Source organism: Sphaerodactylus townsendi, linkage group LG01 (assembly GCF_021028975.2).
Source record: "Sphaerodactylus townsendi isolate TG3544 linkage group LG01, MPM_Stown_v2.3, whole genome shotgun sequence".
Classification (NCBI taxonomy): Eukaryota; Metazoa; Chordata; class Lepidosauria; order Squamata; family Sphaerodactylidae; genus Sphaerodactylus; species Sphaerodactylus townsendi.
In genome coordinates this window covers 106,861,793-106,879,367 of record NC_059425.1, presented here as the reverse complement: position 1 = coordinate 106,879,367, position 17,575 = coordinate 106,861,793, and the positions used below count along the sequence as shown (strand labels likewise).

Below are 17,575 nucleotides of genomic sequence, written 5' to 3'. Positions count from 1 at the left end.
CAATTCAGTTAGCCAACTGAAATGGCAACAATGGAACAGTAGGAAAAAGAGAGAGGAGCTAAAATGTCACAACTGGAAGCTGAGAGAGCTCAAGAGCAAAAATTTTATAATTTAAAAATGCAGGAACTACAGTTAAGGACAAAGCTACCAAACCCTCCTAGAAATGAAGATAAACCCACTGTTGAAGTATTGTTTTTAAACTGTGAGAGAACTTGTAGAGATTTTGCGGTCCAAGATGAGGACAGAATTAAATATGCACTGTAGCTGCTCAATGAAATATTTGCTGAGATGAAGGATAAACAAACCTCAGACTATTTTCTCTTCAGAATGAGATATGGTCTCACTGCTGAACAGAGCAGAAAGGTGTTTTTTTTTGGGGGGGGAAGAAAGCCTGGGGAACTTATTCCCAACTTGGGTGTCAATTAGACAGAGCCCTGACCAGGTGAGTAGAGGGAACTAAAGTCAAACCTTTGAGGGGTTACACAATCTGGTGGGACAGGATTTTAGAGATTGTTCCCTCACGACTCAGATAGTACCTCAGACAAAAAGCTAGGAACAGTGGAGGAAGTGGCCACACTGTTAGATGAGATAGAAGGGGACTTGAGAAGATATCTTTTCCAGCCCCAGTAAAGAAAAGTTTGGGGCACCTCAGAAAAATAAGAACCAACAAAAAACAACACTGTGAGGCAGGACATATCTGTCTCAGAGAGAAAGGGGATGTGTGTGTGTGTGTGTGTGTGTGTGTGTGTGTGTGTGTGTTTTAATTGCTAGAAGAGAGTCACATGAAATACCAGTGTCCGAAATTACAAAAAGTCAAACCAACCACCTCAGTTAAAACAGTCCATCAAAAAGACTCAAGCAGTTTCAAGCAGTTTCAAACCTTCCACAGAACACCCAGCTAGGATATTATAGACTTGGAAAGTGTGGGAGGATCTCTACAGGGGCTACATGGAAACTTTGGAGGTTAATGATTAAGAGGTGGTGAGCTGGAGAGACACTCTGGTGTGAAGGGGCAGAGGTTACCCTCATTTAATTATAACCCCAGAAGGTTATATGCAGTAAAGCAGCAGCAGTGGCGCAGTGGTAAAGAGCAGGTGCATTCTAATCTGGAGGAACCGGGTTTGATTCCCCGCTCTGCCGCTTGAGCTGTGGAGGCTTATCTGGGGAATTCAGATTAGCCTGTGCACACCCACACATGCCAGCTGGGTGACCTTGGGCTAGTAACAGCTTTTCAGAGCTCTCTTAGCCCCACCCACCTCACAAGGTGTTTGTTGTGAGGGGGAAAGGGCAAGGAGATTGTAAGCCCCTTTGAGTCTCCTACAGGAGAGAAAGGAGGAATACAAATCCAAACTCCTCCTCCTCCTCTTCCTCTTCCTCTTCTTCTTCTTCTTACCAGCAAGAAGATCAGAAAAAGTAAATATCAGAAGAATTAGGGAACATTTCTGCCTCTGGATTTGGGGGAGGTGGAAGATACCCCAGCATGACAACATGACTTGACTTTTTAAACTCTACAAATATGTCTTAGAACTGCATTTCCCTTCTCCCCCACCCTTCTCCCCCACCCCACCCCTTCTCCCCCACCCCACCCCGGAACTACACATTTTGTGTCTGGTTGCACATTTTTAAAAGCCTTGGTTTATTTTATGAGATAAGTCCTGGTAGGATGGGGTGTGCCATGGAAGATGCTGTGTCAAATTCCAGCCAAAAGTCCTTATAGCATTAAAAAATAGAGCCCCCTCCCCTTCTGTTTGACTATGTTCATGCATGCAAACCTTTGTTTAAAAGAATTGTCTCAACACCATCACGTTTAGCAAGCAGGCTGGTCTTTCAAATCCAATGCCTTTCAACTGTCTCAATATTTCCCCTTGTTTGTCTGAACATGTCCTGATCAGCGGAACAGTGAAAGGGAATTGTGTGGGAAGAATTGGAACCATCTCATAAACTTCAAGTAGCGGATGATTGCAATCTCATGTTGCACAACTGTTCCCTAGCAATAGGTTGCAAAATAAAGGCCTCTGAGATGTCCAACATCATTTATTTTGATAGGTACACATGATAGGATATCACTCCACAACTAACTCATGATTACTATGTCGGTACCTGAAATCTTAACTAGCTCATAATGAAACCTCACATACTGTTCCTGATTAGTGAAGGATCAAAGCAGTGTTTAATATAACTCAAGCCCTCATATCCTCTTGGTGTATTTATATCTTTAGAACCAGAGTTGTTGGATGCTTTCCCTTTTCTGTATAGACTGTAAGAAAGATCAAATGCAACAAGGTGTTTTATCAAACAAACAACTGGGAATGCCAGAGTCCAAGAACGACACACCCCAGAGGAAGACATGGGAATAATACCGTGCCAGATGAATCATTAAACTTCCAAAGAAACCACATTCCAATGCACCTCCTGGCAATACATTAGAAAACAGGCCAGAATGCCCAGGTGCAAGGCATCTCTGAAAACAAATCTATCATATCACATTAGAATAATGCAGTCTATTTCACCACTATACCAACCATAGAAAACTGCTAGTGGGCAGGGCTGCCTACTGTAAGCAAGCATAACAAAGAACACAGATGTGCATTTGTCACAAAACAACATGGTACACACAGTTCCCAACATGCAAGCAATAGCTGTGCATAAAAATTCTTTAAGCGTTAAGCAACAGCTCTGCATGCCTAACTTTCTGTTGGTGCCCACAACAAAGTTTTATCTGGAATAACTTCGTCCTGCTTTATCCTATCATTATTTGTAGAGAAACCTAGAGCTTTGGTTTGAATGTGATGAGTGACATGGCTGCCAAGTTTGGCTCCACACAGTTCACAGAATTTGACAGGAAGTCATCTGTCTTGTAATAAAAACGTTGAGAATCCAAGTAATATTCTCCTAGATTTCTTTCATTGTGAGGGGTCTGTCCATGTTAAACTGTATTTATTAAATAAATGTTTTGTCTTGAATAGGACATCATGACCAGTACCATTATAGAGCCTTCTTTTTGTGTGTATTAAATACTGATGGCTAACTCAAGCCTCTGTAACATTGGCCACTTGGCTATTTCCTTTTTCTTCTTTGGGGATATCTATAATTCTGTCCATTCATTCTTTATTTGTTAGGTGTGATGATGTGACCTTTTCTCCAGGAAATATATCTTATGTTTTGTGATTTAAATAACTGTTTATCAGTATAAGTTAAAGAATTTGGAACTTTTCAGTTTAGAAGACAACTATGAGAGAAGGGAACATAACGGAGGTTTATAGAATTAGGGGTGAATAAATGGGGTAAAATGAAGTTTGTCTCCTTCCAAAAGACTAGAATTAATGGACTGCAAATGAAATTGATGGCCAGTATAATCGGGACAAGATAATTTTTCACAAAAAAATGGTTTTGTGTTTTTATGCATTGAATCCTGGTTTGTATTTTATGCAGATTGGTTTTTAGTTAGTTTGTGGCGCTCAACCTGTCATTTTATGATTAATGATTATTTTATCTTGTTACCTGCCTTGGATCTCAACTTTCTGGTAATAACTGTTTATACTGGGCACCTTAAGGAATAAAACTATGAACTAGTTAGAAATTATGTTACTAATCCCTCCCTTTTGCCTTGCTGTCTTTAAAAACAGGAAAAATTGGCTCAGGTTTACTGTCTTTTATTTGGTTGGAATGTCAGTAACCACATGCTTGTATGGAGCATTTTTGGAAGGGCACAGCAGAGACCCAGCTTTGCTTCTGGCTAGGAGAATCTCCTTAACTAATAGGAAGCTCATTTAACATCTGCTTCTACAGAGAGTAAACAAAGTTCTCTACCTTGGCTTTGGTAAATGCCATTGATGCTATGCCAAAATTTTGGTTAACTAGGTTTCGATTTTTCTGGTTTGTGTTTCTGATCATGGTCTTAAATATATTATTACTCCAATATTTAAACGTGTTTAAAATATTTTTAACCTGCTCTATGCCTTCTAAGTCTTCTAATTACATGATTTATGGCATTTGACATCTTGAGCCCTATGGCTCCTCTCAGGCAGATTATTCTGCCAATTGTACTGGTAGAGCAATCTGACCATCTGAGAAAGGTCAGAGGCCCTTTATACATGAAACGCTTACCTCAGGGCTCTTCCCTGTACAGTGGGCTCTCCTTGCATTTTTCTGTTTACACATGAGGAGGCAGCACACAGCTTGAAGCACAGTTCATTTGCTGGACCTCTGCTTCTCCTGGTTCTCTTAACTTCGCCCATCAACAGCCTTAAAGGCACAGATCTCATCACAGTGGGTAGTCCCAAGACTAGAGCTGACATTCTCTCCCCCTCCCTCCCCTCCCCCCACACTCTCTACCAGTGGTGGAATCCAAACATTTTAATAACAGATTCCGATGGTGGTGTGATTCAAACAGTGGTGCCGCCACACACACGCACCTCCAGTACCTATTGGGCAGGGAGGTTGCTTTAGTAACCCCTTCTCAGCACTCAGAAAAAATTAGTAATCACTTCTAGAGAAGTGGTGAGAACTGGTTGGATCCCACCTCTGCTCTCTACCTCTCTCTCTCTCTAACTCTTTCTGCCAGCATCACAACAACCTCTTTTGGCATTCATGTAAATGGTTAAGTTGGTTTAAGAAACTATCACCGCACAGTGTAATTCTAAGGGCTTGTCTGAAATAAAGTTTTTAAAAGCCCTCATCATCAGGAAGGGCAGAAGCAGAGCAGGGGAAGTGGGGAGAGAGCCAGAAGCACACCTGCTTGAACTATTCTTTGCAAAAATCAACTCTCTGTTGTTGTTATTATTATAATATCAGTATACTGCTATCTATATATATAAAAATCTAACAGTGTGTTTGTCCCTGATGGCCTCCCTCAGAAGCTGCTGGATGGATTGCCCCCAGATTTCTCAGTTAGCTACAGGACGCCCCTCCTCCCTGTTGCTGGGGCAGGTACTCTGGACCTCTCAAAACCACCAAAAGTCCATATACACTGAGCTTGGGGTAAAACGCTCTTTTCCTGGCTAATTCGCAGGCCACGAAGCTGCCTCTGTTTCACTGTCACCCTTAGAATGTTCGTGCAGCCTGCCTGTCTGTGGCCTGAGGGCTTAGAATGTTCGTGCAGATGGGCAGAGATGAGCAGTGGAAACAGTAAATAGGTGATACTGTTAGGTAATATGAGTGGAAACACATACACACACTTTGCCATGTGAGACGCCAGGGTGGGGTCTCCCCTCAGCCTCACACACAGGTAACTTTCACCTCTCTGTGCCTCAACACCCATTCTGCTACCACACAACACACAACCACTCACACACCTCACTCTGCCCTCTTCTCCTCACATCCAACCACTCACCTCAGTAATCCCACTTCCTCACCCATATTCGCCACAGTTCTCTTTTTACTAAAAAGCGAGCTGGAGTTTGCCTTTTTCTTCTAAGACAATCTGCAGGGTAGGGGCGAACCAACACTACTGGCTCCGCTTCTTTTGCACGTGGCCCTTTAAGAACCCAGGGAGCTGGCCTCGATCTGAGCGCCTCACCACCCTGCCTCTGCTGCCTGACTGGGATACCCTCCTTGCCCCAGTTCTGCCTTACCCAAGCCAGGACTGTGCGTGTCAACCAGCCTCATGGACAGTGGGATTCACATTCTGCACAGTTCCATTGTGGAACGGGAAGGGTTACCTTATACTAAAAAAACAAGACAGCACCATATAACGATGTGCATTGAAAAGGGAAAGAGGGATTCCATTTGACCACCCCAAAAGGCTATGCTGGGGATCATTGGACCTGCATGGACATCTGTGTGGGTTGTGGACTGTGATGAGAAGGACAATTGCCACAGCAATGCGTGGCTGGGCCCGCTAGTATTGATATAAGCATTTAGAGAAGCAGGAATGAGCCAGCAACATGGAAGGGGGGCAAGGGGGACGTGTGAGGGCAATATGAGGGAGTGGGAGTGCTGGCTGTGGGTGGAGGGAACATGTCCTGGACAAAGCTGTGCTCACTAGCAAATCTCCTTGCTCTGGCAGTGATGCAAATTAAAAGTCATGCTAGAAGTAGAGAGAATGGAAAGTGAAAGCAGGGCTCCAAGAAATAGGTCAGCACAAGAAATGTTGCTGCGACAGACACTCTCCCCCACCGTGCAGCAGACTTTTTGTGCAAAATCGGCCAGAGTTCAGGATGTCAAAAGAATGAGAAAAGTTCAGGATTTGCCCCCTTTTATGGCTGGATTACCAGACTGTCTATCTAGAGCCTGTTCCTAGAGTATCACAACCCTCAAAAGTAGCATTGCAGCATGCAAGTAATCAATTCAGTACTGTGGCGATAAGAATAAAACAGTCAAGCTAAAGTTAATGTAATGCAAATCCATAGAACAAATATAATTAAATCCCCCAAATCCTCTACAATTGAAGTGCTTGTGGAATTAAAAACAATTATTATATAATGGAACTATATTTATGGAGAATGAAGTTAAAGGCTGAAACACTTAGGGGAAAATTGAATATTGACATATTAAAGTTTGTGGTTCCAAGCCTGTATCATGCTTTTTCTAAATCTTGCTCTTCAGCAAACCTCTGTTTATTTACCCTACCATGTAACATTATCTTTAATTTAACAAGTATATAGTAATTGGCTTTTGTGTCAGTTTTAAAGATCAAATAACATACTCTGGCACAAAAGGAAAAATGGTTCTTTTCTATGGAAAAGATATTAAAAGATAATAAAAGATACATTGTGTATGATGAAATGTGAACATTTGGCATCCCAAAAGAAGGAACATAAGAACATAAGAACTAGCCTGCTGGATCAGACCAGAGTCCATCTAGTCCAACACTCTGCTACTCGCAGTGGCCCACCAGGTGCCTTTGGGAACTCATATGCAGGAGGTGAAAGCAATGGCCTTCTGCTGCTGCTGCTCCCGAGCACCTGGTCTGCTAAGGCATTTGCAATCTGAGATCAAGGCAGATCAAGATTATTAGCCATAGATTGACTTCTCCTCCATAAATCTGTCCAAGCCCTTTTTAAAGCTATCCAGGTTAGTGGCCATCACCACCTCCTGTGGCAGCATATTCCAAACACCAATTTTACTCACTTAAAAATTCCAGCATTTATGGTTCTAAAACAGTCTATTTTTATGAAACTATGATGGTAAAATACATTATTATTTAATTTTGTTTAATATCACAGCTGCCAGTTCTTCAGCTGGTTGTTGGTCTTTCAGTTCAAGCCCCACACAGAGGCCTAGGATGTTGTAATGTATCTATGTAGTATTTGTGCGGATTTCAGGAGGGCTGCCTTTTGAATCTGACAGATGTTGATTTTGTTAATTTGAGGGTGACTCAAGTGCAGTCCTAGTATTTTCGGAATGGCATCCAGGGTGCCAATTATCACTGGAATAACCTCAGGTGGTTTGTGTTATAGTTGCTGAATCTCAATCTTCAAATCATAATATTTGGTTCTTTTTCATTGACCCTGCTGTCACAAGGTATTGCTATGTCGATGATGGTCATTTTCTTGTCCTTGATCACTGTGATGTCCAATGTGTTATGTGCCAACACTTTGCCATTTGGATTTGACTTTCTCATTTTCCAAGACTTTCTCTGGACAATGTTCCCACCAGTTTTTAGTCATCCTGATGTTGTAAGCGTTGCATAAATTCCATTAGGATCATCTTGGCCACTGAGTTGTGCCTCTGTACTTTGTCCAGGGTCAATTCTGTTTGGTACAAATATATCCCGTTGACGAAGGAAAATATCCAGGTTTGGGCAAGAACTTCGCATGGCTCCCATTCCTAAAGCAGGATTATCCTGCAATATTTCGCTCATTCCGAATTTTTCAAAAACCACTAAAATGGCAATCTTTTTCAAAAATCCTGCATTGTATCCGCTTCCATGGGAATACCATGAGTGCCCAAACACTTTATTTTTCCCACCTCACTGCCTGTTTTCCCCACCTGACGTCATGTCACTTTCATTTCTGTCGAGCCTCCAACCGGCGTGGTAGCTCGCCCTTTCTGAAAATTCCCCAAGCACATTTTCTGCCCATGGCAGCGACTGAGTGCCATTTCACCCAAAAGTGCACAGAAGTGGATTCCCAACAACATTTCAGTCCTTTAGTCAAGCAGATCTAGCTGGCAATGCCGCTGTCGCAATGCTCTTTGCGGGCTGCCTTGCCTACAAGTCCCGGCGGCCTTTGACAGTTCTTCTGGGATCCCGACAAGAGAGCCTGTGCAGGAAAGCACAAGTGCTCACCCTATTCCCGCTCGCTCTTGCCAAGCACCGCTTGCTAGCCAGCTGCCAATTCTTTAGCTGATTGTTGGCTGCATTACAATGTCCTAGGCCTCTGGGTAAGGCTCAAATTGTAACGAAAGGCCAACAACCAGCTAAAGAACTGGCAGCTGTGGTATTAAACAAAATTAAATAATAATACCTGGCTGTGATTAACAACTGGAACTTTGAAAAAGGAAACAATCACTGATTTTAGCTGCTCAAGAGGTATTGTTGTTGTTGTTATTGCTGCTATTGTCTCAATATGGTGGGCATTTTATAAGCAAAGAAGAAGTAGAAGGAAGGTTCAGCCTCAGGAGTTTAGAATCGAAAGATGGACTGATGGGAGAAACCAGTCTGCATATTTTTAAAAGTAAGGGCACTGAGTTTGAGCTGGGTGTGGAAGGAGATGGGTACAGCAAACAAGGAAAACAGGAATAACCCTAATTGCTTTGCGTTCTCTGATCTTATGGTATCTGGGGCAATCTTACAATTATTATTTAGAAGCCTGACTTTATTTCTACCACTGGGACCATAAGCACAAACGTTCTGACTCACAGGTCCTCAGGGACAGCAGTAGGCTGTGTGCTGAATACTACTATACATGGAAAGGAGTGAAACCAATTTATGTGATCCATTCGCTTCTACCAAATCTTTTTGAGGTGGGGGGGGGATGACTTCATCTACTGTATTTATTTTATTGGGCTTGCTAACCCCACTTTCCCAGCCAAAGCTGGGTTCAGAGTGGCTAACGCACGTCATAATACAACATACAGAATTCCATATAAAATATAGCACACATAAATAAAAACATTAATACAACATCAATACAAATTCTAGAGATGGCAACAACAATTAATCATTTCAGGTACCATTTCCAGGCCACAAATAGCCTAAAAATTTCTTCTCCCACTTGTCATAAGCAAATTAAACAAATAAAGGGTGGAGGGGGAGAAAAGAGAAAGAGGGGCAGATTGGGAGGCCACCAAGATGGGAAAAATTTAATATTATTCTTTGAGAAGACTTAAAGACTTTCAATCTTAACCTGCCACAGGCATGGGTTTGGTCTGCGCCCACACATGTGGTGTAGCTATTTTGATCCATTTTACTGCATCGGATCATCTTGATGGAATAGACCAGCTGGTTTTAAACAATACTACCTTCACACCTGCTAATCCCCACCCACAGATATAGCTGTCTAGGTTTCTGGCTTAGATACAGATAAGCTATGATTGTAATCAAAGCTATCCCAAGATCACAGTCAAGCCTAGATGCTGATCATTTTCTGTTGCCTGAAGCTGTGATCATGTTGCCCAGGAAAGGAAAGTTGAACACTGACCCTTCCTTTTCAAAAAGGGGTGCTTCCTAATGACAATATCCTCAATTTCACTTCTTTTTAATGTTACACCAGTGCCAGCTTTGTTTCATGGTGACTTAGTCCCCAAGCCAAGGCATCTGCCCCATGGCCCCTTCCCAATATGAGCAGCAAGTCCAAAGAAGTTATTCCAGTGGTCAATCATGCGCTGTTGCTGTGCTGCGCAACAAGGGAATGTTTCCTTTATGGTAGAGATTTCTGTACAGATGTGCTTACGCTTATGGTGCCACTGATCCTGGAAGCCCCACTGTTAGTAAGAATGGGAAAACCCCAATGTTTCCTCTCACTTTGGGGCTTTACTCCTTCTGGGTCACTCCTCTGTCCAAGCCAAGAATAAAGACTGCTTTTTTAAAAAGCCCTTTAAATGTATTTTTAAAGTCCTCTAAAGTCCCCATATTGATATTAAACAGGCTGCTACCATTCTTTTTGTTTTTTGGGGGAAATGCCAGCTGTTGATCCCTACAAGGAGTGGGAGGGGTCTCTACATTTAAAGGGCCACCCCCCCCCCCCAAACACGCACATACACCAGCAATCTTCATTCTTGGCTTGGATGTGCAGTAGGCAGTGGAGCACCTCTTCAAGTACAAACAAGGAATTTTACGGAGACCCCACTGTGAAGGCATTACGTAGCGAGGAATGGTGTGGGAAGCGCTCATGCATAATGGGCCAGTGTTAACAGGCTTCTAGGGAAAAAGTAGAAACCACCAGGTCAGTTTCACCTGCTACTTTAAAATTAAGCAACTATTTACTGGGGAGCACCAACTCGAGGTGCAGAAGTCTGGCTGCTGAGATGGAGGAAAATCTTTGTCCATTTCATCACTGCTTAACAGATTAAAAATAACAACAGGGGGTTGGTGAATACTGTTGGGAATTCAGAGGAAGAAATATATCCCCAGTAGTTTGAAAAACAATTCCTGTACCTTAAAAAATATAATGGTGGCACAATTATTTGCGTGTGAAAGGTGTATACTACTTGTTGCTTGCTCTGATATCTAAATTCATAAATGACAAGGTGGGAGTAAGTCTAATCAAGTCTAATCATATTATACACGGGAACTTACTTTCAAGAAAGTGTCCCTAGGATTGCAGCAGAAGTGGCATTGCTCTTTGCAGCTACCTGGCCACTGAGAGTTCAGTGTAAGATGTGTGTTCTCCCTGGTAGGCATCAGAAAGGAGAGGAAAAGCCATCTACCATGTGTCACTTCCATCTGGTGGACTAACTAGAATATATTATAAATTGTGGCTAATTGTGGCATCCGAATACAACTCAATACTGGATTTTTCTAAAAGGACAGTTCAATGGAACTTATAGGCAAATTCTATATATCTAGCATGCAATTAATCAAAACTTTTGATTTTGCAGGATTTTATTTTTGCGGCCATTGATAAATTAAACTACGGCACTTTTGTCCTCAGTGTATTTATATTTAGATAACTTACAAAGGATATCTGTAGCAGATTTCCTGTTACCCCCCAAAAACTGATGTAGGTCTATTTTAACCATAGATTAAAGGCTAACAAACATGATGAACCATAGAAATTTAGTCTTTAAAACTGTCATTGTTTCAAGTGACTATTCATTTACATGGGCCTTCTGCTGCTTCTGCATTTAGGCCACAGAAAGGAAGAAGCCTGGAAAAACCATTCTTTAAAATGGGTACACTGCCACACTTTAAGAAACTTTTATTCTACCACACAAAAGAAAAATCAGAATAATTAATGATAATTTTAAGCAAAGAATGCTACTTGATCTTTTTGCCAAGTTTTATTATGCAGCAATAGTTCTCATGGGAGTTTTAAGAGCTTTCTGAAATTTGAAGTTGATGAATGATCCTCCAGTTCATGTGCCAACTAACTGAGTCCCACAAATAAAATAACTGATCTCTTCCCCTCACCATCAATTGCAGTAACTGAATCAAAATACCACACAGCACGCATAATCTGCAACAGGATCCTTCAGCCATTGAAAACAAGCTACAAAAACGAATTAGAAGTCCTTTGGCCTCCTCTCCCCCTCCTTCTTTCTCTTGAATGGATTTAAACTAATAAAAGATTTTTTATAAATTATTATTGCACAAGGATTTTCATTGTGTCCTTGTATAACAACGAAGGTATTATAGAAACAACAACAATATGGTTAAAAGATTACCTTCCCAAGTGTTGGAGTGGGACGCATATACTGTGGTAATAGATGGCACTTCATATTTTATTGTAGGTACGTTATCAGCTAGGAAGCAGGTGTGCAGTTTGTTTATAGCTTCTGCAAATTTCTCACAGGAGATGATCAGTCCCATGAGAAACCAGTGGTCCTTTACACACCTGCATGGAGGCCATCCGATTCTTTGTTGCTGCTTATTTTACTTTTGGTTTTCAAATTTCTCTCAGTTCTGTGGTAAACTTGCTGGCCAGTCTTACCTAAGCTATTAGCTGCCCACTGCAACAAGGCAGTGATGATATGGTACTACCTTACAAAGTGGTTGTTTGAATTACAGAGGTAACAGTTGCCTTCAGATGTCAGAAACAAAGGACAATTTGTTCACGATGAGAATGAACCCAGATCTTCAAGCTCATGTTTTCCTTCCTCTCTTTTCTTGTAGGTCATGCCACGATTAAGGACATGCTTGTTTAGGAAGTCCTCAGTCTAACTGCAACTTGCTGTGGGGTCTGAGTGAGTGTGCTTGAACAAACTGTCATTTGTTCTTTGCTGGCAGGCACCTTGGAATCTGATCAAACCAGGACATTTGTCAACCAGACTCATCTCTCTACAGGAAGAGCAAAGGAAGCACAGCAGTGAGGTTTGCTCTACATGGGCAAACTTTTGTTTACTTATACCATTTTGTGATAGCTGAATTCAGGGCCTACTTTTCCATGTAAAAAATTGGAAGAGAGGCAGAAATGTCAGTGGCAACTAACACAACAGATTGTAAATTGTATCCAGCATTGTATAAACTATGACTGTTTAGGGTTAAGCAACCAAAGAAATGTCATGTCCATTTCATATTTTGCTCAATAACTTCCAGGTTTTCTTTCAGAAACATGATGGGCCTTGTGAGCCCCAAGCTCTCACGGGAAATGTAGTTCCCACCAGGCCGTTTTCAGCCTGAAGGGAACAGGCTGCTTCTCCAGCCTGCACTGTTTATCAAAGGTAAGTGTGTGGGTGGGGGCGCCGTGGGGGGAAGGGTGGCAGGGCAGGGCCAATTTTCTGCTCCCAGGTGTGCGCCCGGTGCAATGCACGCCCCCTGGTCCCCTGGTAGCTCCACCTCTGGTTGGATTTGATGGGCCTAGGGGTCTCTTCCAACTCTATGATTCTATGATTCTAAGTAGAAAGTCTCATGGATTTCCCATCATGCTGAGCTTGGCTTTCAGACTTCAGATAAGTGATTTCACTTGGTGTCCTTACATGGGCAAAGAGGGAGCCCAATAGAAACATTTAGTTGCACAACTGATTCCCTGCCTCAAAGCAGATATAAGTTCAGTAAAGCAAAAGGCATGTAACTGCACGATCAAAGGCTTTGGAAGATGCTCTGAGATAGTATACAGGTTACAAATTGATATATTTTAATGTATTAGAGTAACTAATTAGTAAACATGCTTTTTCAGGAATTAGAGAATTGAAAACTTTTTCATACTGATTTAAATACACCAGACTACCCTGGAGAACAGGCCTGACATCCAAATGGTGCAGTTAGGCAACAGTTGAAGCTCCCACTCCAATAAAGGCAGCATGGCCCATAGCCAACAGTACGGAGCACCCCATTATCCTCCTGACTGTAGCCATAGTCTTCCTCAGGGCCTAAGTCCCACCACTGCCAAGACAGGGAGAAAGCATCTCCTTCTTGCCTCACTGGCAGACCCACTTTGATTTTATGGGAGCTCCCTCATGGAGTCTCTCCCAACCAAGATATGTAACAAACAAAGGGGGAAGGGTTTTCACAGAGCATTGGCAGTTGAGAGGAGGGGCTGTTTAACCTTTCTTGAAACTGCAAACCTTTCGTCCTCCTCAGCTCTGCTCACTGAAAGTTTGGGAGCCCAGCTGAGAGGAAAAATTAATACAGCTGGGGGAAGGGAAAGGGATTGCAGTGGAGACCCATATATGTGAGAAGAGTTTACTCACTAGCCCAGGGGTAGGGAACCTGATAAATTCAGGAATTAGCACCCCTATCAGTTTTTCTGTCAGCATGGCCAATTGGCCATGCTGGTAGGGGCTGATGGGAATTGTAGTTCCTGAACATCTGGAGAGCCGCAGGTTCCCTACCCCTGCACTAGCCTTTATTGGCATAAAGGTGTGCAGAGTTATAGACCCACCAGGCCAAGGACGTAGGTAAGGGGGGGGGGGTTCCTTGGGTTCAACCCCCCCCATTCATGTCCGAAGCTCCGCCCCCTTGTTTGTGAGTTTTAAAAACATTTTTAGTGTTTTTTTTGGCTTTTTGGCCTGCAGGGGGTGGTATTGTTTAGTATTAGCAACACCAAACTTTTCAGAGATTGTTTGGGGACTCTTCCGATGACATTCACCCAGGCTTGGTGAGGCTTGGGTTCAGGGGAAAGTTATGCACTCCCAAAGCTGGGGGTGCCCTATCCCTCCATTGTTTCCAATGGGAGCTAATAGAAGATAGAGGAAGGACTTTGAGGGGTCCATAATCTCTTATTTGGACTAACCACCAAACCTGGGAGGTATCATCAGGAGAGCTCTTTACTGATACCACCCAGGTTTTGTGAAGTTTGGTCCAGGGGGGCTAAAAGCCAGTGGACTCCTGTGGGGTGTGCCCCCTTCCCTCCATTGCTCTGCAATGGGAGCCAATTAGAAAATGGGGGGTTACACTTTTGGAGGGTGCATCTTTGGACACCCTTGAACCAAACTGCACCTCAAACCTGGGAGGTATCAGGAGAGTCTTATTGATTACTCACTCCAGGAAGCCTTGTGAAGTTTGGTCCAGGGGTCCAAAGTTATGGACTCCCAACAGGAAAGTGGTCCCACTATCCCCCCCATTGTTTCCAATGGGAGCTGGAATAGAGATGGGGGGCTACACCTTTGAAGCTTCATAAATTTGGAATCCTTGAACCAAACTTCTCACCAAACCTGGGTGGTAATTTCATTAGGACAGTCTCCCTAAAGATGCCTTTGAAAGTTTGGTGCTTGTAGCTTAACAATTGCACCCCTGACAGCAGGCACCCTTCATTAGCTTTCCCCTTGAGATTCTCCTTTTTAAACTCTCCCATCTCGCATGAATTTTAAAGGGAGAATCTGTCGAAGAAGAAGAAGAAGAAGAAGAAGAGTTTGGATTTATATCCCTTCCTCTGTAGGAGACTCAAAGGGAGCTTACATATTCTCTTGCTCCTTCCTCACAACAAACACTTCCCCCCAGACATGGGTGAGAGGCTGAGAGAGTTCTAAGAAAAGCTGTGACTAGCCCAAGGTCACTCCAGCTGGCATGTGTTGGAGTGCACAGGCTAATCTGAATTCTTGGTGATGCTTCCTTTTACAGCTCAAGCGCAGAGCAGGGAATAAAACTCTGCTCTTTCCAGATTGTAGAATGCACCTGCTCTTAACCACTCACGCCACATTGAAAGTGATGCTGTTTCAGGGTGGGGATATCCATCTGAAAACAGCATCACTTTCAATGTTAGCTTAACTGGGGACCCCAGATTCTCCCTCTAAGGTGGATTTAAAAGAAGAATTTGGGCTCTCTAGTTTAAACACCTTTGAAAGTGATGCTGTTTGGGGGTAGATCCCAGCATCACAGTGGCTGCCCCCCCGGGGCAAACCCTGATTTTGCACCAGGCTCCATTTTCCCTCTATGCCTCTGCCCAGAGGGGAGGGCAGAAGGAACTGCCGGCTGCGAGCCCAGCTGGTTCGGGACAGGGGAGGGCAGGGCAGGGGAGTCTGCTGTCCCCGGCCTCTGAGAGCTGCTTTTATAAGTGCTAGGCTGGGGGCGGGGCTTGGGGAGGCGTGGCCATGCCCTAGGGGTAGGTGGGGCCCCACCCCCGAGCCCCCCCATAAAAATCTATACCTACTTCTAGGCAGTTCTTCATATGCCTCCCCCTAGATCCTTTTGTAGAACAAAATGCAGGGTATAAAACCCCATTTTTCTCTCAGAAAGTCACCCTTGCCCTTGTATGCTGGAAATTATAAAGAAAATGTAAAGAGAGCTTTGGTCACTTCTGAATAAGCAGAACCGGCTCTCACAAATCAGGGTTTAGGATACAGCATTTCCAATGTAAGGACACGGTCTTGAAGAATAAGCTTCCTTTAGAACTTAAAAAAAAATATCATATGCTAGCTGCTGCACAGTTTTCAAAAAGGAAGCCTATGCATTACAATTTTTAAGGAAATAGGAAATGGGAGGGAGAATGAACAATTGTAATCAGACCAGCTTTTAAAGGTACCACACAGAATACATGGAAGTTGTACATCATTATCTATAGCATTTTGAAATTAAATACTTGTTCACAAGATTGTTTTGAGCAATGGTTTTTGAGCATCGTAATGATGGAAATCCTAAAGGAAGATTCTTTGGTATGCTGTTCTAGCTTGGTATGGTAAGATGTATACTATTTTAAGAAAACACCTCTAAAAGAGGATCTCTAAAAAACAAGGTGGGGTCAGGATTCCCATTGCAGTTGCAGTGTAACCAAGAATTTCAAATTCTTGTTTTTTCATGAATACATAATGAGGTCCTTTGCTTTTTGAACAGTGTATAATAATTATTTGAAACATCATACAAGTCAGTAACTCATCCAAAAAGGGATTTCTGTATTTGACATACAAACCTAGAACTAACGCCCATGATGTAAGCGTATGTGTATAAGTGTGTGGTAACAATAGTTGGTGAATTTAAAAGCAGCAGCGCATGTGATCTTGATGCATACTGCAGTATGTTCTGAAACCCTGGGAAGAGATGCCTCTCTACTGCCCCAGGAACAGCACCTCTGACCCAGTGGAACTGAGCTTGTTAAAAGTGCCAGCCAGTATCTGTGAGGTGTCACCCAGAACAAGGCGAGCTTGTCCTTTCTCCCTGGAGACAAAAGCACTCTGCATATGTTAAGAGACAAGTTGCCTTATCACCACTTCATCGGCTTTAAGTCTGGCACGCCAAGCAGGTTGGAGGACTGAAAGCAGGCTCCGGTGCAGCCCCTGCACACTGACTCTTCCCAATGCACAACAGGAGGGGGAGGTCCTGTGGCGCCTTGAAGCCCGAGACAAGAGCTCCCAGCGCAGTTTCCCGAGTCAGCGCCCCCTTCCTGGGATGCTCTCTGACTGGCGGGAGTTTTTGCGGGAATCCCCCAAGGTTGGTCTTGTTCGGTTTGGCTGCTGTCCGTCTGGAAGGACCCGCTGGCCAAACCGAATCCACTGGGCGATCGTTCTTTCCCACGGCTTGACCCGTCCGCCCTCGCGGATAACAAGGCCTGCCGGGCGGCTTGAAGGAGCGCCAGGGGGAGGGGACCAGCCGGCGACCTGCAGCCTCTTCGCCCCGAGTTGACCTACCTGAAGCCCCTGGAGGAGGAGGAGGACAGAGGAACCTCAGCAGGAGGAGGAGCCACACCGACGACAGCCAGGGCCGGGCGCTGGGGACGCACATTGAGAAAGGATGCAGTGGCGGGAGGGAGTCACATGGCGGCCGAGCCGAGGGGGCTGCGCGCCCGTGTCGCCGGGGCGCCCGCAGACCGAGGCCGGAGCGGCGGCAGAGCAGCAGGCGGAGAGCCAGCTCGCTCCTCTTTCCTGGCGACTCCCGAGACTCGGAGCTGTTTTCTCATACAGCCTTTTTTTTTTTTTTGGTCCCTCCTCCGCCCGGGCAGGTGGAGCAGACAAAATACCCTGAGGGAAGAAAGAGTGAGGCACAGGTGCCAATCTGTAGCAACACACACACGCACAGAGGCAGTGCTGCATTAGATTACATGCAAGTCCATCATCGGTGTGTGAGAAACAGCTGGCCAGCCAGCCAACCAGCCAGTATATT

General features: G+C 43.9%; 1 protein-coding gene across 1 annotated transcript in view; it reads right to left on the bottom strand.

The window, feature by feature from the left end:
- LOC125429065 (interleukin-20 receptor subunit alpha-like) overlaps nt 1–17,345 on the bottom strand; it is a 39,967-nt gene extending 22,622 nt beyond the window's left edge. Inside the window, exon 1 of the mRNA XM_048489835.1 lies at nt 17,104–17,345. Within this exon, the coding sequence (XP_048345792.1) occupies nt 17,104–17,197 (94 nt within the window). The 5' untranslated portion in view covers nt 17,198–17,345. The remainder of the gene's footprint in view (nt 1–17,103) is intronic.
- Between the last annotated feature and the right edge of the window lie 230 nt (nt 17,346–17,575).